Source organism: Oncorhynchus nerka, linkage group LG4, assembly GCF_034236695.1.
Source record: "Oncorhynchus nerka isolate Pitt River linkage group LG4, Oner_Uvic_2.0, whole genome shotgun sequence".
Lineage (NCBI taxonomy): Eukaryota > Metazoa > Chordata > Actinopteri > Salmoniformes > Salmonidae > Oncorhynchus > Oncorhynchus nerka.
This window is the reverse complement of record NC_088399.1, coordinates 55,361,788-55,378,857: the sequence shown is the minus strand read 5'-3', so window position 1 is coordinate 55,378,857 and position 17,070 is coordinate 55,361,788. Positions and strand designations below refer to the sequence as shown.

Sequence of the window (17,070 nt, the reverse complement as noted above, 5' to 3'; positions counted from 1 at the left end):
ACTCATTCTGTTCAGTATGGTTATGCTGTAATTCAATCACAACATTGTGCAGGGTCGAAATCCGAATAAGTTCTCATTATGAATTTGGGACTTCTTATTGGTTGAAAATCATGTCAAAATCTGACTAACCACTTCGATTGGTTACGATTGTAAGATACTATAGTTAGGTTGATGCGTAGTTCTGCGTCGCAGAGTGGTGCTGGCGTTTTGCAAGCGACTGGACATTCTCGTGGGTAGATTCAACCATACTATTCATATTGGATAACTATTTTGGTTAATTGTTGCAAAATATAGTTTTTCGATACTATTATTTTCCTGGAGAAGATAGGTAAGCGTTTGCGAATTATTCTTGTTTCACCTCTTGGCGGGTGATTTGTTTGAATTCTGAAAGGTGTCCAACAAGCTAACAAGGCCTTTAGCCAACCCTGCTAGCTAACGTTAGCTATTTGCTCGGCTAAGTTTATGAACTTTGATACAGGGTTTTACGTTTGTTTTTTATGTTGGTATTTCTAACTCTAAACGTTTATTTTTGTGTTTGTAAATATTCCAAAATGTGAATTCAGTCGCATTTGTCTAGCTATGTAGCTAATAACTAGCTAGCTATTGGAAGGGGGCGGGACGGTGCTAGCCAAAAAAATGCACACCACCAGCCAAGCTAGCTTCAACAACAACAAAAAACTGCTCGCTGAATCAGCTAGCTAGTTTAATCACTGTTTTTGTTTACTGGCTGTTGGCGTTCGCTAGCTATCGTGCCTGCAATATAAACTTACTGTTCACTTGTCCCCGGGTATTTCAGCTTTCAGACCTCATGGTTGCATGCATTAAAATTAATAGTTCTACTTTTCTAATGGATTTATATCTTTGCCAATGTGAACTAGCTAGCTGAACTATTTAGAATAATATAAGTTACTATTGCAGCAGGACCAAATGTAAACCATGTATGTTACAAAAGTTTGTTCCATACAAGTTACTAGTGTCTTGATCTGTAAAGGCAGCTGAAACATATGTTCTAATTTGGAACATTCTAACTGAAATCCAGTTTTTGTCTTGTCTATTTTCTCTCAAGAGAATGGCTGCCGACGAGGTGAATGGTAGTTCTGCCCAGGTGAGGGAGGAAGAGGAGCCTATGGAAGTCACTGCCGAATGCGAGCACACAGAGAACTACCAGACACTAATCGATGCCGGACTGCCGCAGAAAGTGGCAGAGAGTCTGGACAACGTATTCTCAACTGGTGGGGAATCTGTCAAACAATAGCTGAGTCTAATCCATTTTCCAACGAAGCGTGATGTTGCTCGTGGTTCCATGAAGTGAAGATAGGCCAGGTTGTAATTGTAGGGATCTGTCTTGTTACCACCAGGGTTGGTGGCATATGCTGACCTGGACGAGAGGGCCATCGATGCTCTGCGGGAGTTCAATGAAGAGGGAGCGCTGTCTGTACTGTTGCAGTTCAAAGAAAGTGACCTGTCCCATGTGCAGGTGAGTAACAGAGGAAGCAGAATGAAAAAGTATGAATTCAAGTCAGTTTGGATGATGAATCATTAGTCTTAAGAAGTTGACATGGATGGGTCTATACATCTTCCTCTGCTCGTAACTCCAATACTGTGCCGTGGTTTGCTTTCCAGAACAAAAGTGCTTTCCTTTGTGGAGTCATGAAGACTTACAGACAGAGGGAAAAGCAAGGAAATAAAGTACAAGAATCCACCAAGGGGCCTGATGAGTCCAAGATCAAGGTAAAATGTATATTTTTGAACGTTGAGTCAGTTGCTTAGATATAACCTGTTCTGTGTGTGCAGGGGTTAAAATTATCTGTCACTGCGACGGATTTCCATCATATGGATTCTGGAGAGATCATTCTTGACCCACAATTAAAATCTCCAGGTGGGCTGGTTTGGCAATGACTTAGCCTAATAGGCCAACAGAAGCATGTCTGTTCTATAGAGAGAAAAACCCTAAATGTATTTTCAAATGTTTTATTTTCTCTGTTACACTCTGTATTGAACTGACTTGCATGATTGTTTGCTGATGTTCAGATAAAGGGAATTAAATAGTTTTATAATGCGCACCACCATGGCAAAGCAATTCAAAGCCTATAATTTATCACTCATGGTGTAACTCTTCAGGGCTGGGTTTCCCAAAACGGATGGACGAAAGATGGCCTTAGTGCGACAATGCGTTTGTGAAACCCAGCTCTGTTCTACTATTTTTGCCATGTAATGTTATTAAATCCAAATCTGAGAACCCCGTAGTAGAATAGTTTACCTATTTACCTAGTCTGCTTGTTGTGTGTTCAATATGGGAGAAATATTTCTCTTGAGGCCCACAGGAAAAGTTAATAATGTATTCCTACTAGAGGTCGACCGATTAATCGGAATGGCCGATTAATTAGGGCAGTTTTCATAACAATCGGAAATCGGTGTTTTTGGGCGCCGATTTAAATACATAAAAAAATATATATATAATTTCAAGGCGGTGGCCCGTTCCTGTAGGTTCATGCTCTACAACATCCGCAGAGTACGACCCTGCCTCACACAGGAAGCGGCGCAGGTCCTAATCCAGGCACTTGTCATCTCCCGTCTGGATTACTGCAACTCGCTGTTGGCTGGGCTCCCTGCCTGTGCCATTAAACCCCTACAACTCATCCAGAACGCCGCAGCCCGTCTGGTGTTCAACCTTCCCAAGTTCTCTCACGTCACCCCGCTCCTCCGCTCTCTCCACTGGCTTCCAGTTGAAGCTCGCATCCGCTACAAGACCATGGTGCTTGCCTACGGAGCTGTGAGGGGAACGGCACCTCAGTACCTCTAGGCTCTGATCAGGCCCTACACCCAAACAAGGGCACTGCGTTCATCCACCTCTGGCCTGCTCGCCTCCCTACCACTGAGGAAGTACAGTTCCCGCTCAGCCCAGTCAAAACTGTTCGCTGCTCTGGCCCCCCAATGGTGGAACAAACTCCCTCACGACGCCAGGACAGCGGAGTCAATCACCACCTTCCGGAGACACCTGAAACCCCACCTCTTTAAGGAATACCTAGGATAGGATAAAGTAATCCTTCTCACCCCCACCCCCCCTTAAAAGATTTAGATGCACTATTGTAAAGTGGCTGTTCCACTGGATGTCATAAGGTGAAAGCACCAATTTGTAAGTCGCTCTGGATAAGAGCGTCTGCTAAATGACTTAAATGTAAATTTTATACCTTTTTATTTAACTAGGCAAGTCAGTTAAGAACACATTCTTATTTTCAATGACGGCCTAAGAACGGTGGGTTAACTTCTTATGGCTGAGATCCCGTTACCGGGAGCGATCTAACAACAACCAGTGAAAGTACATGGCGCCATATTCAAAAGAACAGAAATCTCAAAATTAAAATTCCTCAAACATACTTGTATTTTATATAGTTTAAGGTAGTCTTGTTGTTAATCCCACCACAGTGTCTGATTTCAAATAGGATTTACGGGGAAAGCACCACAAACGATTATGTTAGGTCACCAACAACTCACTAAAATACACAGCCAATTTTACCAGCCAAAGAGAGAGAGAGAAAGCACAAATAGAGAAAATTAATCACTAACCTTTGATAATCTTCATCAGATGACACTCATAGGACTTCATGTTACACAATACATGCATTCTGGTCAGCGTTATATCGGACAAAAAGTGAAATTACCGGTCGAAGAAGAATTTCAAACTAAGTACAGAATCAATCATTAGGAATTTTTTAACATATAGCTTCAATAAAGTTCCAACCGGAGTACTCCTTCTTGTCTTCGTGAGCAATGGAACGCAAGTGACTACCACGAGGAATAAACATGATCAGAAAATGGCTGACTGCCAGACACCTGACTGATTCTGCTATCATTCACTCCCACAACATCATAGAAGCCTTATTATAATTTCTATTGATGGTTGACATCTAGTGGAACCCCTAGGCAGTGCAGCATCATTCATATCTCAAGGGGATTTCATTGGGGACTCTGGTGAATACATACAAAGCTCAGATTTCTGAATTCCTGTTTTGATTTCAACTCAGGAATTTGCCTGCCATATGAGTTCTGTTATACTCATAATCGGTCAACCTCTAATTCCTACAAGCAGACGATGCACAAATGTTTTTAAACAGCAATTGGGAGGGGGGAGAGCACTTTTGAAAGCCACTTTGGCCTTTGTTAAGAAAGAGGGGATCCCGGCTTTCCATTGCTATCACGTTTATTTCTTTGCTCATACAATTGCGCGTGCCATCGTAAAGAAAATTGCAGTTACAACCGGAGTTTAAAGCATGGTTTAAGAGATCTGCTGCGCCCAAAGGGGGCAATGGTGTCTTAAAAGGGCAATGACATACTTTGTAATAGAAACCCCAAAATATTTATCTTTGTGAATAACAATTGTAAATAATTATAATTTGAGGTCCTCCTGTTGATCACAGTGATACAATTGAGCTGTTTTAGAGCTAATTTCTCACAATTTAACACATTTTGCCACATTTGGCTAAGCGAAAAAGTTGAAATTTTAAAGATAATTTCCTGCAATTCTGGACACATATTAAGGCAGCCCTCCGCACCTCTCTGATTTCGAGGGGTTGGGTAAAATGTGGAAGAAACAATTCGGTTGAATGCATTCAGTTGTGCAACTGACTAGATATCCCCTTTCCCTATCTGAGTGACTCAAACATAACAAAATAAATGGGGACCTGTGCCATGCCAAATACTCCTGAATGCCATATTTTTTTTAAATCTTTGATTCTCCCTGACTAGTTTTTATTTGGGTGATTTATTATTTCTCAAACATGATCTTAATACACAACATGACCAAAAGTATATGGATGCCTACTCGTCGAACATCTTATTCCAAAATCATGGGCAGTAATATGGAGTTGCCCCCCCCTTTGCCTCTCCCAAACTGTTTACACAAAGTTGAAAGCATAGAATCGTCTAGAATGTCATTGTATGCAGTAGCCTTAAGATTTCCCTTCACTGAAACTAAGGGGCCTAGCCCGAACCATGAAAAACAGCCTCAGACCATTATTCCTCCTCCACTTAACTTTACAGTTGGCACTATGCATTCGGGCAGGTAGTTTTCCTGGCATCCGCCAAACCCAGATTTGTCTGTCAGATTGCCAGATGTTGAAGCGTGACTAATCACTCCAGAGAACGCATTTCCACTGCTCCAATGGCGGCGAGCTTTACATCACTCCAGCCGACACGTGGGATTGTGCAAGGTGATCTTAGGCTTGTGTGCGGCTGCTCGGCCATGGAAACCCATTCGTGAAGCTCCAGATAAACAGTTCTTGTGCCGATGTTGCTTCCAGAGTCAGTTTGGAACTCGTAGTGAGTGTAACTGAGGACAGACAATTTTTACGCAGCCTATAGAAAAGTTTGTGATCATATGCACATTCTTAACATAGGTACTGGGCTAGTAAAGAACAGATGGGTTAAGCTCCCAATGCACCTCTTTGACTACGCTTCGACCTGAAACGGATCTTCATCCGGTCATAAAACATAGTGAATTGGGAGCTAGCTTGTGTGGTCAACCACTTTGCGGCTGAGTCGTTGTTTCTCCTATGTTTCCACTTCACAATAACGGCACTTAAAGTTGATTGTGGAAGCTCTAGCCGGGCAGAAATATTATTAAAACACTTGTTGGAAAGGTGGCATGCTATGACTGTGCCATGTTGAAAGTCACTGAGCTCTTCAGTAAGGCCATCCTACTGCCAAATAGTTTGTTGATGGAGATTGCATGGCTGTGCTCAATTTCTACACATCTGTCAGCAACAGGTGTGGCTGAAGTAACCAAATCCACTAATTTGAAGGGGTGTCCACACCATTTATAAAAGTGTGCGTATATAAGTCCTTCATATTTTCTACGTACTTTATCTGGTTTAAGTTTACACAGAACATTTTTCTATGCAGAAAAATCCCTGGGATGCGGACCAATGGGGTAAATGCAGATCGACAAACCCCATGCTTCAGCATAGCCACTATGCCACATCAGTTGGGCTACAGTTGATAATGTTTATTGCTAATGGCACATCTGATAATATAAACTCAGCAAAAAAAGAAACGTTCCTTTTTCAGGACCCAAATAACTTCACAGATCTTCATTGTAAAGGGTTTAAACACTGTTTCCCATGCTTGTTCAATGAACCATAAACAATTAATGAATATGCACCTGTGGAATGGTCGTTAAGACTCTTAACAGCTTACAGACAGTAGGCAATTAAGATCACAGTTATGAAAACGTAGGACACTAAAGAGGCCTTTCTACTGACTCTGGAAAACACCAAAAGAAAGATGCCCAGGGTCCCTGCTCATCTGCATGAATGTGCCTTAGGCATGCTGCAAGGAGGCATGAGGACTGCAGATGTGGCCAGGGCAATAAATGGCTATGTCCGTACTGTGAGATGCCCAAGACAGCGCTACAGGTAGACAGGAAGGACAGCTGATCGTTCTCAAAGTGGCAGACCACTTGTAACAACACCAGCACAGGATCAGTACATCCAAACATCACACCTGCGGGACAAGTACAGGACGGCAACAATAACTGCCCGAGTTACACCAGGAACGCGCAATCCCTCCATCAGTGCTCAGATTGTCCCCAATAGGCTGAGCGAGGCTGGACTGAGGGCTTTATGCCTGTTGTAAGGCAGGTCCTCACCAGACATCACCGTCGCCTATGGGCACAAACCCACCGTCGCAGGACCAGACAGCACTGGCAAAAAGTGCTCTTCACTGACGCGTCACGTTTTTGTCTCACCAGGGGTGAGGGTTGGATTCACGTTTATTGTTGAAGGAATGAGCGTTACACCAAGGCCTGTCCTCTGGGGTGGGATTGATTTGGAAGTGGAAGGTCTGTTGGGGTCTGGGGCGGTGTGTCAAAGCATCATCGGACTGAGCTTGTTGTCATTGCAGGCAATCTCAATGCTGTGTGTTACAGGGAAGACATCCTCCCTCATCTGGTACCCTTCCTGCAGGCTCATCCTGACATGACTCACCAGCATGACAATGCCACAAACCATACTTTTCGTTCTGTGTGTGATTTCCTGCAAGACAGGAATGCCAGTGTTCTGCCATGGCCAGCGACGAGCACGTCTGGGACCTGTTGAATCGGAGGGTGAGGGCTAGGGCCATTCCCTCCAGAAATGTCTGGGAACTTGCAGGTGCCTTGGTGGAAGAGTGGGGTGACATCTCACAGCAAGAACTGGCAAATCTGGTGCAGTCCATGAGGAGGAGATGCACTGCAGTACTTAATGCAGCTGGTGGCCACACCAGATACTGGCTGTTACTTTTGATTTTGACCCACCCCCCTTTGTTCATGGACACATTATTCAATTTCTGTTAGTCACATGTCAGTGGAACTTGTTCAGTTCATGTCTCAGTTGTTGAATCTTGTTATGGTCATACAAATATTTACACATGTTAAGTTTGCTGAAAATAAACGCAGTTGACAGTGAGAGGACGTTTCTTTTTTTTATTCTGATTTTATATTGTCCTGCTACTAACAGGGTTAATAATATATCTGTGAGAATATCCAACAGGCTTTCTAAATTAATAATGTTTTATTTTCAAATATTGTAAATTGAGTTAGGAAAAGTGCCATTCTTGAACATGGGGTGAGACATTTGTTACTAATTTGTAAATAAATCCAGTTTGTTATTTAGAAATATTTCTGTTTTTAGAGGGAGAAAAACCAAAAACCTACAGTCATCTCATGGGTCTCCCAGTCGAAGGCGGCAGGGGTATTGAACCGTGAAGAGGGCATGACAATGCCTATTCCCCCTCGGGAGACTGAAAAGATTTGGCATGGGTCCTCAGATCCTCAAGGTTCTACACCATCGAGAGATTCCTGACTGGTTCCATTACCACCTGGTATGGCAACTGCTTGGCCTTCGACCACAAAGCGCTATAGAGGGTAGTGCGTACGGCAGTATCACTGCCATCCAGGACCTCTATACCAGGCGGTGTCAGAGGAAGGCCATAAAAATTGTCAGACTCCAGCCACCCTAGTCATAGGCTGTTCTCTCTGCTGCATAGGGTTGCACATTTTGGGAAATATTCAGAGGTGGAAACTTTCTGTGGGAAAATATGGGATTTAACTGGAGTATATGGGAATTAATACCATTATAAATGTAGATGTTTTTTGCATTGGATATATTTACCGTATCATATGGAGACAAAAATAAACCTTTTACCTAATCATAAGTAGACAAAATTGCAAATTATTAAATCCTTCCCCTAGAAGAAAAAACAACATTTAGTTACGAATTGAACTTTAATTAAATGAGTTGACTCTTCACATGGGATGATTTCACTGAGCAAAAGGGAATATGATCCCCAATGATCCATCGCATCTCAGAAAATTTTAAAATTATAGTCTAGAAACTAAATATTTTGTTACCTTCCTCTCAGGCTTCCATGTCTTCAACCTGGACGTCCTCAATGTCCACCTCTTGAACATCACACTGAGGCCTCATCTTCACGGTCACTTTCTAACATTGTTGAGGATGGCTTGTCAGGCTCAAAAAGCCCAAAATTTGCCTGGATAACCACACATTTAACCACACATTTTTTAACCTTTTGTATTGGTCAGCCTGTTGCCTGCCTTGGTGTGTGTGTGCTTCCAAACAAGGACCAATTGCTCTCTGAGGCGGCTGATGTTGGTGGGATTTGGAGGATGATGGAGGCAACGGGGGAAAGAGCCTCAGATTTACAAAGTCCCTTCCACCAGGTGTCTGATGAGATATCAAATCTATTTTATAGCCCTTCGTATATCAGCTGATATCTCAAAGTGCTGTACAGAAACCCAGCTTAAAACCCCAAACAGCAAGCAATGCAGGTGTAGAAGCACGGTGGCTAGGAAAAACTTCCTAGAAAGGCCAAAACCTAGAGAGGAACCAGGCTATGAGGGATGGCCAGTCCTCTTCTGGCTGTGCCGGGTGGAGATTATAACAGAACATGGCCAAGATGTTCAAATGTTCATAAATGACTGGCATGGTCAAATAATAATAATCACAGTAGTTGTCGAGGGTGCAGCAAGTCGGCACCTCAGGAGTAAATGTCAGTTGGTTTATCATAGCCGATCATTAATAATATCTCTACCACTTCTGTTGTCTCTAGAGAGTTGAAAACAGCAGGTCTGGGACAGGTAGCCCGTCCGGTGAACAGGTCAGGATTCCATAGCCGCAGGCAGAACAGTTGAAACTGGAGCAGCAAGCACGGCCAGGTGGACTGGGGACCACAAGGAGTCATCATGCCAGGTAGTCCTGAGGCATGGTCCTACAGCTCAGGTACTCTGAGAGAGAGCGCAAGAAAGAGAGAATTAGAGCATACTTAAATTCACACAGGACACCGGATAAGACAGGAGAAGTACTCCAGATATAACAGACTGACCCTAGCCCCCCGAGACACAAACTACTGCAGCATAAATACTGGAGGCTGAGACAGGGGTCAGGAGACACTGTGGCCCCATCCGATGATACCCCCGGACAGGGCCAAACAGGAAGGATATGTTGGCATGACTGTCATATTGCATCTCCATCCCAAATCCCTTGCTTGGAGGTGTACTTCGCCAGACTGCCAAGAACCTTGCCCTCATCCAGGCCAAGGTGGCGAGACACGGTAGTGATGACACCATAGGCCTTGTTGATCTCTGCACCAGGCAGGATGCTCTTGTCAGAATACTTGGTCCAACATGTACGCTGAGGCGTGTATGGGCTTCAGGCAGAAGTCTTAATGCTTTTTGATGTATATCAGAACTGCAGTTTCCTCTGCTTGGAACAACAGTGAAGTGGGCAGGGCAGTACGGATTTCTTCTCATAAATCTGCAAGCAGAGTCTGAACATCAGACAGGATGGCATTGTCTCCCTCAATCCGTGCAATGGCTACTGCTATAGGTTTCAGGCAACTTACCACTCTCCCAAAATACATCATCCAGGAGGATCGTCTTGATGGGGCTGTCCATATCGGCAGACTGTGATATGGCCATTTCTTGAAAAGACTCCTTCCCCTCCAGGAGACTGTCAAACATGATGACAACACCACCCCAACAGGTGTTGCTGGGCAGCTTCAGGGTGGTGCTCTTATTCGTCTCACTTTGCTTGGTGAGGTAGATTGCTGCTATATCTTGATGACCCTTCACATACCTAATAATTTCCTTGGCGCTCTTGTAGAGTGTATCCATTGTTTTCAGTTCCATGATGTCCTTGAGGAGCAGATTCAATACATGAGCAGCACAGCCAATGGGTGTGATGTTAGGGTAGGACTCCTCCACTTTAGACCGAGCAGCCTTCATGTTCGTAGCATTGTCTGTCACCAGTACAAATACCTTCTGTGGTCCAAGTTCATTGACTGCCTTTCAGCCCATCTGCAATGTAGAGACCGGTGTGTCTGTTGTGCCTTGTCTGTGCTCTTGTTGAGTGGTGAAGATGTAATCAAAACTTACCAGAAAGCATTTAGTCATTGGCTCAGTATAGTAGTGTGGGTTCAATAGCATCTCATTAGTGTGCAAGATCTTGAGAATCAGCTGCACATGTGATGGAAGAATGCACTGTGCATGCAGAGGGTTGCAATTCCATTGAGTTGGGGATAGTTTAACAAAATATGCCGCAAGACCTAGACTTGCTTTGTGTATCCCACAAAAAAAAGGTTCACTGTTTAAGCAAACTTTTTTTTAAATGAATTTAAGCAAAATTCCCGGGCTTAACTTCCCATGGCAAATTTTGGGAAATTTACTGGAGCGTTTCCGACCCTTTGCAACCCTACTGCTTACCACACGGAAAGCGGTACCGTAGCGCCAAGTCTAGGTCCAAAAGGCTTCTTAACAGCTTCTACCCCTAAGACTGCTAATCAAATGACGTGAATCCAACATGGAATTTCACTTCTTGAGTTAATAGGCTATTTACTGTATTGCAAAAGTTAGTATTTGGTTGTCAACTCAACCAAATATCAACATTTAAAGAAGATTGACTGTCTGGCTTTAATTCATTTGTCATAAAAATGTACACGTCTCCTTCTAAACAAAATCTAAGTTAAAGAATGGAACTAAATAAAGTTAGACTTTAAAGTGCATTTTAAAGTTTGATTTATTCATTTTCTTTAACTTAGATTTTTTGTTGCGATAGAGAGGTGACTACAATATATTAGTTATTAACTTAAAGATTACATTTGAAATCAGCCTAAGATTGGAACCCTAGGCCTATACACAACCATTCAAAAGTTTGGGGTCACATAGAAATGTTCTTGTCTTTGAAAGAGATGCAAAAAAAAGGGTCCATTTTTTAAAATAACATCATGTAAATGTTGTAAATGACTATTGTAGCTGGAAATGGCATATTTTTTATGGAATATCTACATAGGCGTACAGAGGCCCATTATCGGCAACCATCAATCCTGTTTTCCAATGGCACGTTGTTAGCTAATCCAAGTTTATAATTTTAAAAGGCTAATTGATCATTAGACAATCCTTTTGCAATTGTTAGCACAGCTGAAAACTGTTGTCCTGATTTAAAGAAGCAATACAACTGTCCTTCTTTAGACTAGGTCAATATCTGGAGCATCAGCATTTGTGGGTTTTCTTACAGGCTCAAAATGGCCAGAAACACACAACTTTCTTCTGAAACTCGTCAGTCTATTCTTGTTTTGAGAAATGAAGGCTATTCCATGTGAGAAATTGGCAAGAAACTGAAGATCTTGTGCAAAACTGTGTACTACTCCCTTCACAGAACAGCGAAAACTGTCTCTAACCAGAATAGAAAGAGGAGTGGGAGGCCCCGGTGCACAACTGAGTAAGAGGACAAGTACATTAGTGTCTAGTTTGAGAAACAGACGCTTTACAAGTCCCTAACTGTTAGCTTCATTAAATAGTACCCGCAAAACACCAGTCTCCATGTCAACAATGAAGAGGTGACTCCGGGATACTGGCTTTCTAGACAGAGTTGCAAAGAAAAAGCCTTATCTCAGACTGGCCAATAAAGATTAAGATGAGCAAAAGAACACTGGGGGAAAAGTGTTATGGACAGACAAATCTGTGTGAGGTGTTTGGATCACAAAGAAGAACATTTGTGAGACGCAGAAAAATGAAGTGCTTGACGCCATCTGCCTCCACCAAGCCTGACAATGTGAGGGTTTGGGGGTGCTTTGGTGGTGGAAAAGTGGGAGATTTGTACAGGGTACAAGGGATCATAGAAAAAGGAAACCACTCCATTTTGCAAAGCCAAGCCATACCCTGGGGACGGTGCTTAATTGGAGCCAATTTCCTCCTACAACAGGACAATGACCCAAAGTGCAGGACCTATTTAGGGATAAAGCAGTCGGCTGGTATTCTGTCTATAACGGAGTGGCTAGCACAGTCACCGGATCTCAACCCTATTGAATGGTTTGGGAGCAACTTGACCGTATGGTACCTAAACAGTGCCAATCCAACTTGTGGGAGGTGCTTCAGGAAGCATGGGGTGATATCTCTTCAGATTACCTCAAATTGACAACTAGAATGCCAAAGGCCTGCAGGTCTAATTGCTGCAAATGGAGGATTCTTTGAGGAAAGCAAAGTTTGAAGTACACAATTATTTCAATTAAAAATCATTATTTATAACCTTGTCAATGTCTTGACTATATTTCCTATTAGTTTTGCAACTAATTTAATGTATGTTGTCATGGAAAACAAGGACATTTCTAAGTGACCCCAAACTTTTGGACGTAGCGTCTTTTATTTTTTAGTTGAACTCTGGATTGAATTGAAATTTTGAGGACTTTGCAAATGCTATATACCCCTAAATAGTATAATTTGATGATATGACTTATAAAGTATGGTTCCATTTAATTTGCTCTGTTAAAGCTACCCTTTTGGAATGACTTTGATGGCAGTAATGAATATATGGAACATTTTGGGAGACCTGACCCATGTGAGTTAAAGATCTGTCATTCTCATTGAAATGGAGCAGTGGATCGTTTCTAAGTGCGATTTCGTTTTTGCGTGTTTTACTTTCGGTTTTGTACACCAGCTGATGGTACAATAGTTTTGGTTATTGAATATATATTTCATAGTGGTTTAGATGATTCTCTACATTTGCTGGTTTTGTCACAAGCTGAAATGAAGGGAACTGCATATTGCACCGTTTTGCAAGATCTGTCAATCAGTCTCACAATAGCACATTGATAGTCGGTGACAAATATCAAAGCCAAATATGGATGGGCTTGGTTTAACACCCTTCATGGGAGACCCAAAGGGATAGCTGTAGAGACCAACTTTCCCATATGAGGTGCTTCCCAGCATATTGTTTTGTTCTTTCTTATAGTGGATATAACGGTGAAGATCTGACCTGTTTGAAAGATGCAGATTCAACACTTTATACAAGGCTTATCTATGTTGAAAATTGGTAACCATGGTGACAATCCTGTGGTTTTGAAGTTTCGCCCTCAAACGTGGATTTTCCACATCACTGTTGACAAATTACTTTGAAACAATGTTGCTTTAACCAGTTTGTGCCCAGTGGGAAGTTTCCGTCATGGGATTTTTGGGGGCTTTGTGTGTGTGTGTGCCCAATCATGTGGTGTAGTGGTTATGCTGACGTCTACGTGTTCCCCAGGCTCTGCTGGAGCGGACAGGATACACCCTGGACGTAACTACGGGACAGAGGAAATACGGCGGGCCTCCACCAGAGGAAGTGTTCCAAGGAGCACAGCCTGGGATTGGAACTGAGGTAAAGCTGCCGGAGACGTAACATTATTTGAAAGGGTCATCGTGGCAAAGCCTTTGACGGATGTAGAGAAGAGGCATTTGAAAGACTGGCCCCAAGGATGTCAACAGAGACGTTTACAGCAACACTACAGCAGTCTTCCCCTGCTAAAGTATCAAAGGAGCTCATCTGATCACATTGTGGAACCCTCACTGATCTAGTCTCTTTTCTGAGTTCAGGTGTTTGTGGGAAAGATCCCCAGAGATCTGTATGAAGACGAGCTGGTGCCACTGTTTGAAAAGGCGGGCCCTATCTGGGACCTGAGGCTAATGATGGACCCTCTGTCGGGTCAGAACCGGGGCTACGCCTTCATCACCTTCTGCGGCAAGGATGCAGCAGCTGAGGCTGTGAAACTTGTAAGTCCCTGCACTCAGTCAAGTCTTCATCTTCACAGAACTAAGGGTCTGGTTTCCCGGGCACAGATGAAGCCTAGACCTGTACTAAAAATCACTTTCAATAGAGAATCTCTATTGAATGCGTTTTTTTTTGTGTGGTCTAGGGCTAGGCTTAATCTGTGTCTGGGGAAACCAGCGCAAGATGTGATAAATTTCATTTTGGACCAGTCATAGGACCTTCTCCAGCTTCCATATCAACCCTGCAAAGCAATCTTTCCTCTTCTTGTTTTCAGTGTGATAACTATGAAATCCGGTCTGGGAAGTACCTTGGAGTGTGCATATCTGTAGCAAACAACCGCCTGTTTGTTGGATCAATCCCAAAGAACAAGACCAGAGAGAGCATATTGGAGGACTTTGGCAAAGTCACAGGTCAGTGAAAGTGTAGACACCCCAATTTAGGTTTACGTTGTTCTATGTTCTGTGGTTTATCATTAGTCAGATATCAGTCATGTGACGCAGGTCTCTCGTTCTTCCTCCAGAGGGGCTTCAGGAAGTGATTCTCTACCACCAGCCTGACGACAAGAAGAAGAATCGTGGCTTCTGTTTCCTCGAGTACGAGGACCACAAGTCTGCAGCCCAGGCCCGCCGCCGCCTCATGAGCGGCAAGGTGAAGGTGTGGGGGAACCCGGTCACTGTTGAGTGGGCCGATCCGGTCGCTGAGCCCGATCCGGATGTCATGGCTAAGGTGAGTGCTGGCTCGCTCGCTCTCACAATCCCACTCACTTTCATTTTTCTTATCTTACAATAAACTCTTTCTGCATAAACTGAGATCAATATGGAGTTGAATTGTAATGTTTGTGTGTCATCAGGTGAAAGTCCTGTTTGTCAGGAAGCTGGCCACCCCGGTCACAGAAGAGCTACTGGAGAAGACCTTCTCTGCGTTTGGAAAGTTGGAGCGGGTGAAGAAGCTCAAAGACTATGCCTTTGTCCACTTTGAGGACAGGGATGCAGCTGTGAAGGTGGGTTACTCTCGGTAAAAACATACTCCTGTTTTTGTGTTTATTATTATTATTTTTTGCTTCGTATGTGTTAACATTTTTGCTGCTTTTCTCAGGCAATGGCAGAAATGAATGGGAAGGAGCTTGGGGGAGAGGAGATTGAGATAGTCCTAGCCAAGCCCCCAGACAAGAAGAGGAAAGAGCGGCAGGCTCATCGCCAGACCACCAGAAACCCAGGGTGAGGCCACAGAGAGAGACTGTGCTTGACTGATTTCTGTTATCTAGTTGAGTAGATCTCCCATCATGGGATTGCATTGAAGCTGATGTGTTGTTCTTGTATTCTGCAGGTATGATGACTATTACTACTACCCACCGCCACGCATGCCTCCACCAGGTAGGGGCAGGGGCCGTGGTGGCCGTGGGGGCTATGCCGCCTACCCCCCAGACTACTACAGCTACGAGGACTACTACGATGACTACTATGACTATCACGACTACCGTGGGGGTTATGAGGACCCCTACTACGGTTACGACGATGTGTACAGCATGAGGGGCCGTGGCAGCCGGCCAAGCAGGGGAGGTCCGCCCCCACCCAGGGCCCGCGGAGCACCACCCACACGAAGCCGAGGGGGCTATGCCCAGAGGGGGCCACCAATCGGTGGGCCCAGGGGTGGCAGAGGGGGCCGGGGGGGACCCTTCCAGCCACAGAGGGGCCGCGGTACCCGAGGAGCCAGGGGGAACCGCGGGGGCAATGTGGGAGGGAAGAGGAAGGCAGACGTCTTCAACCAGCCTGACTCCAAACGCCGGCAGACCAACCAGCAGAACTGGGGGTCTCAGCCCATCGCCCAGCAGCCCCTGCAGCAAGGGGCCGACTATTCCGGTAACTATGGTTACAGTAATGACACCCTGGAGTTTTCACAGGATTCTTATGGGCAGCAGTGGAAGTAGACGCGTCAAAATCATTATTTGGCAAAATAAAATTAAAAGACAGAAAAAAAACGTAAGGAGTTTGGCAACACTTTTTCTTTTCTTTTTTTTATCCCTCACGGGGAAAAAATATTTCACTAAGAGAAAAAATGGACAGACCCCCAGAATTGGCACAACATGATTGGCTGGAATAGTATTTTGGCCTGAAGATGTGAATGTAACCATTTTGCTGAATCATTTCTTACGGTTACATGTGCGTTTTAAGATACACGCCCCATCACTTTTACCTTCCAACATTTTGTTTCTTTTAAAGCCAACGATGAGCATTTTAAATGTGGACATTCATTTTCAAAAGTCTGAGAGGCTGTTAAAATCATGATATTGCCTTGCAGGAAAGTTTGTGTCCAAGCCCCTCCCTCCCCTACCTGTGTTCCCCTTATTTCTGTTTTCTAACAGTAGCATAGGGACTTGCTTGTAAATAGTTGCTTATGGCTAGAGCTTCATATACATTTTTTTGCCGTGATGGAGAAAATCCACAGAAGGAGAGAATGTAAACGTTTTGTAATGTTGAAAGTGTATGTCTAGCATTTCTAGAGGTAGATCAATTGTGTTTTTTAAAACTGATATTATTATATAACTTCCTATGTTTTCTTTAAACTTGCCCGTTAGAATTTGGTTTGGCTTACCTTAAAAGCCATAGCAGTTTGTTCTCGTGATGTTTGTATTTATAACTTTTACCTTTGTTCCATTTCAATAAAACTCAGTTGAGCATCATTCAGTTGTCAGGTAACTTCAAATTCAATGGTGTCATTCAGTCTACTTCAAATTTCACAGTTGAAACAAGATTTTGTCTGCTTTTTTGCTCCAAGAATAAATCAAGAGACAATAAAATTGTCATACCAAAATAATGGATGACAGAGAGCACAAATGTTTGAATGACTGGGGGAAAAAATGAACACTTTCTTTTCCAGGATATGCCACCCTCTTATGATCTGATGAAAGTTAAAAGATATACAAATGAAATTAACATTATAGTTGTACATTTGTATACCGATGCAGATTTTTTATTTATTTTTTACCTCGATCTTG

The 17,070-nt window shown here is 43.4% G+C and overlaps 1 protein-coding gene across 4 annotated transcripts; it reads left to right on the top strand.

Moving 5' to 3' along the window:
• Positions 1-162: 162 nt before the first annotated feature.
• LOC115128223 (heterogeneous nuclear ribonucleoprotein R-like) lies at positions 163-16,755 on the top strand. Of its 4 annotated transcripts, none has more exons than XM_029657889.2 (11): positions 163-233; positions 1,067-1,232; positions 1,359-1,477; positions 1,624-1,731; positions 13,572-13,685; positions 13,901-14,077; positions 14,350-14,485; positions 14,596-14,801; positions 14,926-15,075; positions 15,171-15,292; positions 15,402-16,755. In XM_029657889.2, exons 2-11 carry the CDS (start codon positions 1,070-1,072, stop codon positions 16,000-16,002), a joined length of 1,896 nt encoding a protein of 631 aa, XP_029513749.1. In that variant the 5' UTR covers positions 163-233; positions 1,067-1,069; the 3' UTR covers positions 16,003-16,755. The 4 variants fall into 4 exon arrangements, with proteins under 4 accessions (XP_029513749.1, XP_029513748.1, XP_029513747.1 ...); XM_029657888.2 differs by having other exon boundaries at positions 173-328; positions 1,040-1,232; XM_029657887.2 differs by having other exon boundaries at positions 174-328.
• Positions 16,756-17,070: the final 315 nt, after the last annotated feature.

Bases quoted from the DNA above. Each gene is read 5' to 3' on its own strand.
- LOC115128223 (XM_029657889.2), top strand. From the start codon at position 1,070: ATGGCTGCCGACGAGGTGAATGGTAGTTCTGCCCAGGTGAGGGAGGAA. The intron at 1,732-13,571 runs GTAAAATGTATA...CGTGTTCCCCAG, and splicing joins CTGATGAGTCCAAGATCAAG to GCTCTGCTGGAGCGGACAGG. The intron at 15,293-15,401 runs GTGAGGCCACAG...TGTATTCTGCAG, and splicing joins CAGACCACCAGAAACCCAGG to GTATGATGACTATTACTACT.